The sequence below is a fragment of the Neovison vison genome, chromosome 6 (assembly GCF_020171115.1).
Source record: "Neovison vison isolate M4711 chromosome 6, ASM_NN_V1, whole genome shotgun sequence".
NCBI lineage: Eukaryota > Metazoa > Chordata > Mammalia > Carnivora > Mustelidae > Neogale > Neogale vison.
Window position 1 is genome coordinate 125,728,087 of NC_058096.1, and position 12,746 is coordinate 125,740,832.

The following is a 12,746-nucleotide window of genomic DNA, read 5'->3' on the forward strand; positions in this document are numbered from 1 at the left end:
GCTATGGCTGACCTTGAGAAGAAGGATGGTGGTGGTAGAACGATGGGTGAAAGTCTGTTTAGAGAAGTCTACAGAGAAAGGATGAGAGTGATTCATGAACTGAGTGTAGATTACCCTTTTAAGATGGCTTCCTGCAAAAGACAGCAGAGAAGCCAGTGGTATCTGGCAGAGGCGGTGCTTCAAAGGAAAGTTTTGTTCTTGTTTGTCTGAAGATGGGAAAGAGCCAAGAAAGGGAAGAATAGATGATGGATAAGAGAGGGGGTGAAGAGCTAGAGGGAAGTCCTGGATGTTCTCGTACCCATGAGAAGAAAGAGAAGGGACTGGCTTCAGCCGGGAGCATGGATGGTCTGCCTATAGCAGCCAGGAAGGCAGAGTGTGTGGGTGCCCATGCTAGAGGTGTGGGTGGAGATGGTGGAGGGGGGCTGTAGAAATTCTGTTCAGCTGCCTTCAACTTTCTCAGTGAAGGAGGGAGCATCAGCTTCAAGGGAGGGAGGCTTGTCATAGGAGGAGAAGGCCATGAGAAGATAGAGAAGAGAGAGATTTGAAGATGCTGGCCATGAAGACTGGAGGGAAATGGCCCCAAGCCATGCAATGCCAGAAGTTCTAGAAGCAGGAAGAAGCAAGGAATGGGTTCCTCCCGAGCCTCTGGAGGGAGCACACAACCTGCCCACACCTTGACTTCAGTCTACTGAGTTTGGACTTCCGGCCTCTAGAACTGTGAGAGAATAAACTTCTCTGTTAAGCAGTGGCTTAAGTTTGTGGTACTTTGTTACAATAGCCACAGGAAGCTAATTCAGGACTAAAGGAGAACGTATGACCAGAAGACCGCCTGCCCTGCTCACTACCATGGACCTAGCATCCCGCCCAATACCTGATCAATACGTGCAGAATGAATGTGTGGGCGGCCAGGCCCAGCAGCCACCACACCGCTGCGCCTACCCTAGGCTGCTCCAAACCCAGAGAGGGCGAGGAGCCCCCAGGTCTACACACTGTAAAGTTTACCCATTACTCCCCAAAGATAGTACACAGGAGGGATATGGTCGGTTGGTCTCTAGTCCCTGGATAAAGAAGCCAGAGAGACTCAACTTGGCCAAGTACCCACCAGCTTCAATTAACAGGGAAATGAAACCACACTGCACAAAAGACTGTGATCTTGTGGATGGGGGCAGGGGGCAATTTCTTTCCACGGAAAGCAACAGTGTCAGATAGCCCAGTGTCTTCTACAAAGAGTGCCACTTCTGAGATCCACACCACCACTTAGCTTCAGTCCTCAAGCTGTTTAGGAAGTACGCACTATTATCCTGTCCTTGGGCAGCGCTGCAGGAGACCGAAGGAGGGAAGTTGCTCAAAGGCACGGAAAGGTTGGTGGCAGAGCTTGAATCCAGGGCTTCAGACATCAGGAGGCTGTGTGCTCACTTGCCCTCATCCTCTGGCTCCAGGTAGGAAAGAGACACTTCTCATGGTCCCCAGCACTTTCCTCCCTACTTTAGTTTGCTCTGGGCCAGACATGGACAACTTTCGTTCTCAGCAACACTTCAGGAGTATCTGAATAAGAGGAAATAAGCCAAGTGTTCTTCTTTTCTTTATTAATGAGTTGAGATACACAAAGACTTAATAAAAAGTTACATAAAAGGCTCAAGCATCATTGAGACCCTCAGGCATCATTCCCATTTCACAGCAATGGCCATCTGTTAATACTGGGTAGCAGAGGCTGGGCGCTCACGGGCGCTCAACAATTCAAGTATCTTTCATTCTATGTAAACCCAACATGGAATTTCTAACCCAATGGGCTGCTAATGGAGGGAACCTGTCTGTGGCTCCAGATTACTATCACATGTGGCCTTTGGGTCAGAGCTGCCATGTGTTAGTGGGTCATGTCTCCTGGCGAGGTGAGATTGGCCACACTAGGCCACGAGGCACTCTCCACAGCAAACAACACAAGGTGGGGTCAAAGTCCTAAGAGAGACCATCCAAGGGATGGAGAAGACCATCCAAGAATAGGAGAAGTCAGTGGCCAGAGCCCCAGGCTGGAGGGGTGGGGAAGACGGCTAAGATTACCTGTTGGATAGAAAAGTAGCCCTCTAATTGGGGGTGTCAAAATTTTAGGAGAAAAATTGAGAGCACACAGTGGCAAAGGCATGGGGTGAGGGGGTTTCAAGAAGGGCATGTTCTAGGGGATGTGAAGGTAGCACTATTCAGGTGGTCTGCAAAACCAGTGGAAATACCAAAATGTCACCAAAGACATAAGTCCCATTGGACTCCCCAGTCATGGAGTGGCGTGGCCAACTGGTGTTCCAAATGACCCTCTCACAGGACCACGGAGAAGCTACTGTACTGGGGATGCCCCAGGGTACACTCCATTCTGGCCTATCTGGAAGCCCCCACTGCTCCAAGGGCCCACAGTTCCCTTAAACACAAAGAAATGTCTTCGAAAAGTGTTATTTTTCTGTCTCATCTCTGGGGAACACGAGGTCACAGAACATAATGCCTAACCTTGACTCCGCAGCAGCAGGCCTTCCCTTCACCAGTTTGTTCCTCAAGCACTGTGGAGCTGAACTTCAGGCTGACTGCGGGACAGGTGTCCTGGAAGATGAGGCGGGGGTGGGCAGAAGCACGGCCCCTGTTGGGGGAGGGACCAGTAGCAGATGAACTCATGTGTTTGGTTACCTTCATGGCTAAGGGCTTCATTCTAGGGCGGCTGATCTTCCAACAGGCCTTCCCACTCAGGGTTACCAAGGAGCTGCAGACTCTGCACAGGGCAGGGGGCAGGGACCTGCTGGCGATGGTCCATGCCCAGAAGAAGCTTTCCAGCGGTGGCTGCTGTCCTGTGTGCATGGCTTCCCTTCCCTCCCACCACTCCTTCGCTGCAGAGCATCTCCCTCAGTACTTCGTCCCGCCTGTCTTGCTGCCGTGTCCTCCTCTCCTTTGCACATGGGTCTGTTGCGGACTCAGCTCAGAGGAGCAGAAGGGTTGGAGAGAACCTTGGCCTGTTTGTGTTTAAAATGCCCATTAGCATTATAGGATCTTGGGACACTCTGAAGTGCCTAATCTGGAATGCTGTTATCTTTCCGTTCAGGGTCGGGGAGGGGGGCAGGGGGTGAGAAGACCATTGAGACAAATAAAAGAGTTCGAATTTCCAATTAACTGAGGTCCCAATGATTTCATTCAATGCTCTTTGGCTGGGCCCCCTGGTGCTGGTGATCTTGCTGAGTTAGGAATGCAGCATGCTTTCAAAACCAGAAATGATGTGAGGTGTCTCCATGTCCAGGGGGGTGCTCACCTTCTCAGGGCTTTTCTCTCCAAAGAGCAGCCAGGCCACCTGCTAGGGATGCTCTAGTTTGCCTCCTGACTTGATTTGTAAATGAAAAATGGGGTCACGAGGCAAGCTACCTCATATTCTGATCTTCTGTCAGGGATGGGGGGCTTTGTGTTCGCTGCTGCCCCTCCACCCTCTGGGAAAATCCAGTCTCTGGATCACGGCGGCAGCACCTGAGAGGGAAGTGGCATTGTCAGGAAGTTGGGGGAGTGTCCCCTTATAGAAGCAGGTGTATGGGGTCATGTCATCACCCCACCCTTTCTTTCTCCTTTAATTATGTTACAGTGAAGATCCAAGAGGTGAAGAAAAGTGTGTGCCAGAAAGGCAAGTGAATCCTAAGTTTGCAAATGCTTAGCCGGGTTTGCTTATTTACTGGGCTTTAAGAAGCGGTCGTCAGTGGAGTCAAAGGGAAAATGGCTTCTTGTCTTGGTTGTGTTCTAGTAACAACAGTGTTAGATCGTTTTTGGTTAAGATTCAGCATGAACTAGAGCTTTCTGGATGGCGTTCACATTAGCTCACTGGGACACGCTGAGATACGTGCCCACGTCCATGTGCTTGTGTCCAAGAAGCACGAGGCAGCACAGGTAGTGGGAGAGCAGGAAGAGACAGATCCTGGAGAGCTCTCAGAGCACAGAACTCAATCCACACTGTCTGGAAAGCCAACAGACGCTTTTGCAGAGCCAATCAGCTAACTTCACTTACACACGTCCAGGGTCATGAACACCCTCCAAAAAAGGACATGCTCATGCCAGCCTCTCTGCTAAGCAAGATAAAATTTCATTTCCTAATAACTGCACCCTTAGGCACAGCAAAACCCTCTGGCTGACCGCACCTCTCTTCTGTGCAGTTTGGAGGCTGGGAGTGGGATGTTCCTCTGAGGCCTTGGGCCACTGTCCCCATTCACCTCCATGCTCTCAGTCCCTCCGCTTGCATGTTGAGCTGAGTTTTGGCACTGCTGGGAAAACTCAGTCACAAACAACAACATTATTCCAGACGTGTTCTCAGAGAGGCCTGCTGAAGACCAGAAGCTCCACCCATCCATGGGCACAGACCCCTTTAATAAAATAATAATCACTAAAATAATTTAAAAACTACAAAAGCCCCCCAAGCTCGGACACTCTGGGCTGGGGGCAGCGGGGTAGGGGTGGATCATGGCTTGTTCAGTACTCTGTCCGTGGACACACTTCCACATCACACCAATACTGTGTACTTCAAAAGAACAACACAGCCACCAAGAGACAGGGAGGAACCAGGTTGAATCAACGCGAGGGGCTTGGAGGCTGCTTCCCTGTCTCTCGTGAGACTCAGGAAAGCCTGTGCCCTTCGGGCAAAGCCAGAGCCTAGCTCCTCCCTGCTCTTTCTCCCTTCCTGTGCCAGGTCCTCGGGCCGAGGGTCGTGGTTAGAAATGGTTTTCAGTGCGGTTAGGCAGTGGAAGGCCCCAGAGGTCGGCCAGGTCACGGTCACCGCGGCCAGGGCCTCAGGCCCGTCACAATATCACACACTGCAGTTTGTGGGTGCCAGTGGCCCGGTCTCCCCGCCATTTGGTTTTCTTCTTCTTCTTCTGACTCTTTTCCGGAATCTGTTGCCTTTTGAGACAGTGAAAAGCAGAAAAACAGTCAGAACAGGCTTTGCTTCTCTTGGCCCCTCTCCTCCTGGGCCCCAGGGGTGCAGGCAGCAGGCCCGTTCTGGACGCTGGGGGAGGGCCTGGCCTGGACAGTGTCTCTGGGGCACAGAAAGTGGGAAGGCAGGGAGGGCAGGGCAAAGCCTGTGGCCCCACGGGTGAGAATTCCTCACGTCACGTTGTGGCTGCAGTTACTTTAATCTTCAGCTATGCTATGTGTTATTCAGTACTGGCCTCTATTTTTATGTCTCATATTTTAAATAAAATGACAAGTTTGTTGAGTCCAAAAGCTTTTTGCATGTTTCCTGTTAGCTATTCCTGTGTCTAAAACCTGCCCCAGAACTACAGGTCCATAACCAAGATACACCAGCTCCCTGCAGGGCTGCGTGTCCCAACTGGAGGCAAGATGCCTACAAGAAAATCTTTCCATGAGTGCAAGCGTGAAGTGAGGGCTGTGCTAGCACAGCGCACCCAGGGGAATGGGAGGAAAGGGCTGTGTGTGTGTGTGTGTGTGTGTGTGTGTGTGTATCCTGGGGGCACCGGGAAGCCACAGGGGAAATACGCTCTGTCAGAGTCATGCCCCTGAGTCCACAGCTAACCGACAGCCATGGGGCTCACCACACACAGCTTCACGCTAAATGCCGGATATTTGAGGACCGCAGGTTGGGCTGTTCCGCATGTCCCAAACCTTGGAGTCAGGGAGCAGCCAGGAGGCTGTGGCAGCCCTCTGAGCACGAGGTGGTTAAAGCTGGGACCCTGACTGTAAAGAAATGCATGCAAGACTGCTGATGAGGGTTTCTGGCCACCCCTGGAGCCCGGCAGAGTGTGCAGTCTGGAAGCAGGGGCATGTGCAATACAGTGGTGATGGCTCCGGTGCACTGTCACATGGCACCCCGACCTCCAGCCAGGGGAGAGGACAGGGATTTACTTCTACGCTGTTGACAGGTGTTGTGTTGGGAGAACACCAAAGGCAGGCAGAGGGAGCCCGAGCTGCAGAGCCGAGGGGAGGCTGGAGAGGAAGCTAAGCTGGTACCCCAGGCAGGAAGGCACCCTTATGCTCCCCTTCACCCAGAGGTAGGAGATGTGAGGGGGTGTGTGTGAAGGAAGGTGGGAAGGGTGAGGAAAAGAAATGGATGGAGGGATAAGAAATCCAAAGCAGGCCCAGAACCGTATAGCCTGGGCCTTGGAAGAAGCAGCCATGTCCCTCCAGTCCTTCCAGTGCCCATCTTGCTGCAGAGAGCCTGCTTCTGGGGATGCGTGCAGCACTCACCTAATTACCCTGACCAGGTCATGGAAGGCTTTGTCCACGTTGAGAGGTGGGTCCTTGGCACTGGTTTCTATGTATGGAATCTGGAAGGCAAAGCTCAACTTGGTAAAAGTAGCACTGAGATCCACAAAGCCCTGTTCCCTAAAACTGCAAATTCTCAGAGGTCCCGAGGGACCCCCTGCTCTCAGAGACCCCCACAGAACCCCAGTGCCAACAACCTCAAGCCCCTGGTGGCGTCTTATTCCTTAAGGGTGGAAAATGTTATTGATAGCTTCTTAAATTCCCTCTTATTCTCTCATCAGAGAGATCTTTAATAGCCCTCTAAAAATAGAAAAAAAGAGATCTTTTTATATACTTGAAGACTAAAGACTGTTTCATTTATCAAACCAAGATAGGGTCTGATGCTATTCTTTTTTCTTTCTGAGGCCTGTTTCTCCACCGTGACGGGACTTCTGCCTCTTCCTGGACCCTCCAGAGGGGACTCTGGCAGGAGAGGCTGAGGCGAGGCTGGGCCACAGGCAGGACACTGTGCCTCAGTGACCTCTAGCTGCTCTGTGCCTCCTCATCCCTAACAAGCTTGCTGGGCTCAGCTCTTAATTGGTCTGTGTCTACGGGTCCAGAAGCTCAGCCATGTGTACAGAGAGCTTGTGTCTGCACATTTGGTACTGAGGAATGATCACCTCACCGAAAGGTGGCAGCACACAGGCAGATGTGGCTGAGAGGCCCCACAGGACAGGTGTCGAGGGCCGTGTCACCCCAAGTCTCAGGCCAGCACGGGGCGGAGAACAAAGGTTGCATGAGGTCAGGATGCCGTCCTGTGCACACCCCTTCTCCTATATCATGGACCCCACACAGGCAGGAAGGTTTTGTGCCCACTCCCCCTCGAGTGGAGAGAGTGTGGGGTTTGTGCAAAATATACAGGTTTCCCCAGGCCAGAGAGGGAGGCCGACAGTGGTCAGGGTGAAGAACTCGGGGGTATTTCATAACTTTTTCCTGGCTACAAAATTAAGGCATTTCATTATAACACTTTCAAAAAAGAAAAGCCCAGTGAAGAAAATAAAAATACTCAGTGGTTCAAATGCATGGGCAGTGGGGGTGGGGTGACAAGGCGAGCTGTTATTCTAAAGGAGGATGTTATAAACGACTGCCCAGAACACATCCTAAAGTACCTTCACACATTGCTGTGGCTTCAAGCGGAGGTCTCATGGCTGGCCTGGATGCAAAGGGCAGAGCCTGCGAAGCATGGCTCAGACTCTTAAAATAGTCATCCAATCAATCTCTGAGCCTCTGATGACACTGCAAGGAAACTGTCCTCCACTGTTGGCTGTTTGACAGAAAGGAATCTGGGCCCTTTACCTGCCAGGTCTCAACATCCCTGAGCTCAGTTAATCCCCACCTCCACCCTTGGGGGTAAGCATGTATCTCCACTGTGTGGCGGGGGACACTGAGAGCTCAGACTGGAGACGTACTCGCCCAAAACCACACTGCAGCCGGCAGGGAATCAAGGTTTGAAGCAGGTGCATGTCACATTTCCTGCCTGGCCACCCACGGACTGCTTGGGATGCTGGGGGAAGCTTCAGGGCCCCTCCCAGTCATGGTGGGGGGCATCCCTGCTGGGCCCTAGGAGCCAGAGTCCCATGAGGCCGGGCAACATGCTTCCTGTTGCACACACAGAGAGGAGGCAGGAAGGTGCCTGTAGCTGGGGCTGGGACCCACCTGGAGCCCCTTCTTGGGCTGGGACCCTGTCAGGACAGCAGGTGCATGGTTCCAGAGGACTCAGACCACCGCTGCCAGCCATCCCACACACCACTCAGAAGTATAAGAGTAGTAGTGTCCCCCGGAGCCTGGGGCACCCTCTGCCTTCTTTCTGGGGGTCCTGCCTCTACCACTGAAGAAATGCTGGGGTGCGTTATCTGGGTTCTTAGAATTCTAGGGTTTCAGTAGCAAGGAGAGTTGAATTAAAGGGAACGCTGCACTAAATGGTAGCATGGTCTGACTCCACCACAGAGCTAGGAAAGGCCACCTTCTGGCACCAGGTGGGGTGCCTGCCTTGGCAGCGAAAGAGGAACTTGTCTTATGAATAGCATGTTGTGATAGTAGCTCAGAGTTGCTCGGCCAAATGATGAACGAGGCAGTGGCATTTGCTGCTGGAGCCCCAGGCTACAGGGCAAGAGGGCAGCCTCTGCTCTAACCCCCCACCCCGTGGCTTGGGAGGGTGCGCATGGGTCTGAGAGAGGCCTGAGGGAGTCTGAGCCTGGGGAACAGAGCCCCTCAGCCTGTTTCTACTCAAAAGCCAGCGGGGAGTCTCTAGCTCTCCTCTGGGGGCTGTGGGGCAGCCCTGTCCATTCCCTCCTCCTTGAGGCAAGTTTTCACTTGGCACCCATGATGCCCCACTCTGGCCCTCATGTGTCACCCACAGCTCAAGCCCTTTTGTGGCTCCCTCCTCACCTCTCTGCATCACTAGGTGAAGTGTCGCAGCCAGTTCTGAGACCCCTGCCTTATGTACACTCGCTTCCTTGGCATGTATGGCTTCAAAGGCCATCGACATGTTGCTGATGGCCAATACTCCCCCAGGTGCTGTATCTGGCTACCATCTTGGCATTTCCATCTGATTATGTGCTCAGCCCCTCAAACTCTACGGATCCGCAGCCAAGCTCCTGTCTCACACATACCTCCTCCTATCATCTCTCCTGCCTGGTTACCGACACTCTGGTCTCCTGAAAGTTGCTCACACCCAAACCACAGGGTCACCTGCCATTCCTTCTTCCTCTCTCATTCCACATCCAATCTGTGCACATGTCCTGTTGGCTTTCTTAGAAACACGTCCAGAATCCAACCACCTCCTTGCCACCTTCACCAGCACCCCCCTGGGCCAGGCTGTTACTGAGCAGACCCTATCTGGTTTCCCTGCTCCCACAACTAGCCTCTAAGGGCCCGTCTCAGCATGGCCACAAGTGAGAAACTGTGCAGCCACGAGCCAAGACCTCGTCATCACTCCTCACTCAAAGCCCTGCAGTGTTTTCCCCTCTCCCTCTGAGGAGAAGCCTATAAAGCCTTGAAGCCCTTCTCTGAACTGGCCTCCTACAGCCCACCCCTCCCACTCCTGCTCCGGCTGGCCTCCTCACCCATCAAGCCTCAATCTCTCACCTGAGGGCCTTTGCACTGATTACTCCCTCAGCTGGAACCTTCTTTCCCCAGAGATCAGCCTGGCTTCCTCAGCTCCTGTAAGTCCTTGCTGAAATGCAACCTCCCTCACAAGGCTTTCCCTGACTGCCCTGTTTGGAAAAGCATCTTCCTCCACCTCACATTCCTGACCCCCTTCCCTGATTTCCTTTTTTCCACAGTACACATTACACTGTAATTTGCTTTTTTATTATCTGTCTCCTGTCACTAGAAGTAAGTACCATAAGGCCAGGGGTTTTATATCCCAGGGCCTAGGATAGTTATGTGAACACGTGAATGAAGCAGAAGGCAGAGACAAACAGAAGTGATTTGCACTGAGTGCCCTTGCTCTACTCACAGAGATGGACCCACTAGGCAAAGGGAAGGGGCAACCTTGCATCAGAGCTCCCAGCAGGCAGAGTGGACTTCTGCATAACTGACCCATGAGGCCAGGGGCCTGGGCTGTGCCTGTGTGGGGGAGGGGTAGGAAGAAGCCCAGTGACCCCACCCGGCACACCCAGAGGGCAAAGGGGCATCTCAATGAACTGAAAAAAAGAAAACAAAGATGTCTACTGATATTCACGGTGTGGCCTGGGCAAACCTCAGTCTGATCACCTGTAAGATGGCTGTCACGATACCTAGCTCAGCATGGGCTGGTGAGGAGTGAGTGCATCCCAGCACAAGGCCTGGCACAGAACAGGGCTCGCCAGCAGCAGCTGGCCTGATGATTAGAGCAGAATCAGGCAGTGGGCTCAGAGAGTGCTCATAAGCCAGCCCCCAGCACAGGCCAGAGATGAATCTTCTGTGCTAGTGGCAGGAAGTGGCCTGAATGCCACAGCTCCCAGGCCACAGTGAAGGGACCTGGTCCCCCCACCAGAGCTCCTCATGACTGAGAAGAGGGTGCTTTCTCTTGGGCCTGCTGTTTTGTTTCCCAACATTGCCCTTGTCACATATGGCCTGCCAGGCCTCTCTGTGGAATCTAACCCATTACCCAGGAGGCCCGAGGTCCTGCAGGAGTGATGGGCATGGACTCCTGTACATCCCTGACCACCCCACACATATATACTCACATACACATGCGCATGCATGCACGCCACCTACATTGTGTTTGGTCGCCATTTCTTTTCCTTGCTCCCTGGTGATCTTCCTCAAATGCATCAGATCGACCTTGTTGGCCACGAGGATCATCGGAAAGGACTCTCTGGGGAATAAAGGAACAGCAGCTTATGAAATTTCACTGCCTCCGCACCTGCTGAAGGCAACACAGCCACACCTCGGGCATAATGCAGCCCACGCAGCCTCCCCAGTGTGCCTGGGGCTGACTCATGAGTCCCTTCCCTCCCCCCCGGACTGCTGGATCTTAGGCTTACTGCAAAGAGAACAAAGGGGTCCCTGCCCCACTCCTGGGGCAACCCCTGGCTCGGCAGCATCGGAGAGGGCTCCCAAGGGGCTGCTGGGCCAGGAGCTGGCTTCCCAGACCTCCTCCCTCCCATCTCCTGGTCATCCTGATGCATCAGCCAGCCGTGCAGGGCTCCTGCCCCTTCAGCAGTGGCTGGGTAAGAGCACCAGGGCCAGTATCTGGTATACAGCTGGCACTCAGTAAATAGCAGCTGCAAAATCGGGATGGCTCCCAAGAGAGGAGGGATGGGATTCCCAAGGCACGCCTGCCTTAGAGATTCCCACTGGTGTGTGTAGCCATATTGCTGTCTGAAGGTGAAAGGCAGGCCAGTCTTATAGCATCTTTAACATCATTGGGGATTTTTATCTAAAAAAGTCATAATTTAACAGGTGAAAAATAATACTTTATTATTTTCCCTTGCACTTTGGTTAGCCAAAAGGTTGAATTTTTTCCTACTTAAGAGTCATTTATGTTTCTTCTTTTGAAATTCCTATAGATAGGCGCTTAACTTACACTTGTGGGTCTGAGTTTTATGCATATGAGTACATGTGAGTGTGTATCCCCTTACACTTTGCCATTGGAATAGATGTTACCTAGATTTTTCTGAATTTACTGAGATTTGCTCAAAGCTTGCTGCTTTCTTTTTAATTTGTCCTTTTACTCTCCTATGTTGCCTCTTTAAGAGCCAATTAACTGGGGAGCCTGGGGCGCCTGGGTGGCTCAGTGGGTTAAGCCGCTGCCTTTGGCTCAGGTCATGATCTCACGTTTCTGGGATCAAGTCCCACATTGGGCTCTCTGCTCAGCAGAGAGCCTGCTTCCCTCTCTCTCTCTCTCTCTGCCTCCCTCTCTATTTGTGATCTCTCTCTCTCTGTCAAATAAATAAATAAATAAATAATCTTTAAAAAGAAAAGAGCCAATTAACTGAAAAGACCAGTTAGGCTTAAAAGAAACTACAAATTATTTAATTACTCCATGTAATACTAAGGGAAAAAATAAGCCTTTAATTAGGGGCTTGTATATCTCACAGTCAAATGTAATGTAACCACTTATAATGCATACTGAAGAGGAAATTCACTTTTTCTTCGAACCTGGTAACATTTGCCTAAACCGGAGCCATCAGTGGGGACTGTTCAGGAGACATGGGAGGGGCTAACTTCAGGGCCTAGAAGCAGTCTGGCCCCATGGAAAGAACCGGGGTAGGAGTTGGGGGTACTGATGTGTGAGCTCAGCTCTGCCCTTCTGTGTCTCAGCTTACACCTGAGACTCTGAGACACAAACAGGCAGACAGACAGACAGACGGCTCTGAGGCAGGGGCCAGGAGGTCCTGGCCCAGTGGCTCTCACCTGTCCTTGACGCGCAGGATAAGTTGGTGGAAGCGGTCCACGTGCTCGAAGCTGGCCTTGTCGGTGACTGAGAAGACGATGAGGAAGCCATCCCCCGTGCGCATATACTGCTCCCGCATGGCGCTGAACTCCTCCTGCCCAGCTGTGTCCAGAACTGGGGTGGGAAGAGGCCACTCAGGGGTGTCACCACCCCCGGTAGAGCTCCCATGGCCTGCAGTCCCCCATGCTGCTGGGCTGTTCCCAGGGTGCCTCGGCCAAGCTGCCCCCACACGAGGCTGCATGGCTTTCCCGAGCTAAAGTGTAAGGGACCCAGTGAGGCCCTAACAGACTGTGGACCTGCCCATTCCAACCTACTTGCCCCCGGGGACTTAACTGTCTGTCTACAGAAAAGCCTCATAAAACCAGTGATCAGCTCTGCTACAAAATCTCTGGGTGGGGGAAGGGGGGTCCCCATACCTGGGCTTGGCTCCCTGTCGCAGTCCTTACAGACTGATGCCTGGGGAAGTTGTCTGACTTTCTGAGCCCCCTTTCCTCTTTTATAAGATGGAAAAATGCCCCTACCTTGCTCCCTTTAAAAGGAGAGCCCCAGGACATGCATTGGGGAGGCCCCAAAAAGGCTGGTCAAGTAGGGTCTTCAG

At 52.5% G+C, this 12,746-nt stretch overlaps 1 protein-coding gene across 3 annotated transcripts in view; it reads right to left on the reverse strand.

The window, feature by feature from the left end:
• Window positions 1–1,078: 1,078 nt before the first annotated feature.
• The window catches only part of MRAS (muscle RAS oncogene homolog), a 64,359-nt gene continuing 52,691 nt past the window's right edge, over window positions 1,079–12,746 (reverse strand). For 2 of the 3 annotated variants that reach the window (XM_044252282.1, XM_044252281.1), the window contains exons 3-6: window positions 12,109–12,262; window positions 10,468–10,567; window positions 6,208–6,287; window positions 1,570–4,902 (exon numbers count right to left, since the gene is read on the reverse strand). In XM_044252282.1, coding sequence (XP_044108217.1) covers window positions 4,803–4,902; window positions 6,208–6,287; window positions 10,468–10,567; window positions 12,109–12,262 — 434 coding nt within the window. In that variant the 3' untranslated portion in view covers window positions 1,570–4,802. Of the gene's footprint in view, window positions 1,546–1,569; window positions 4,903–6,207; window positions 6,288–10,467; window positions 10,568–12,108; window positions 12,263–12,746 lie in introns of those variants that run through there. The other variant, XR_006385036.1, reaches the window with a different exon arrangement.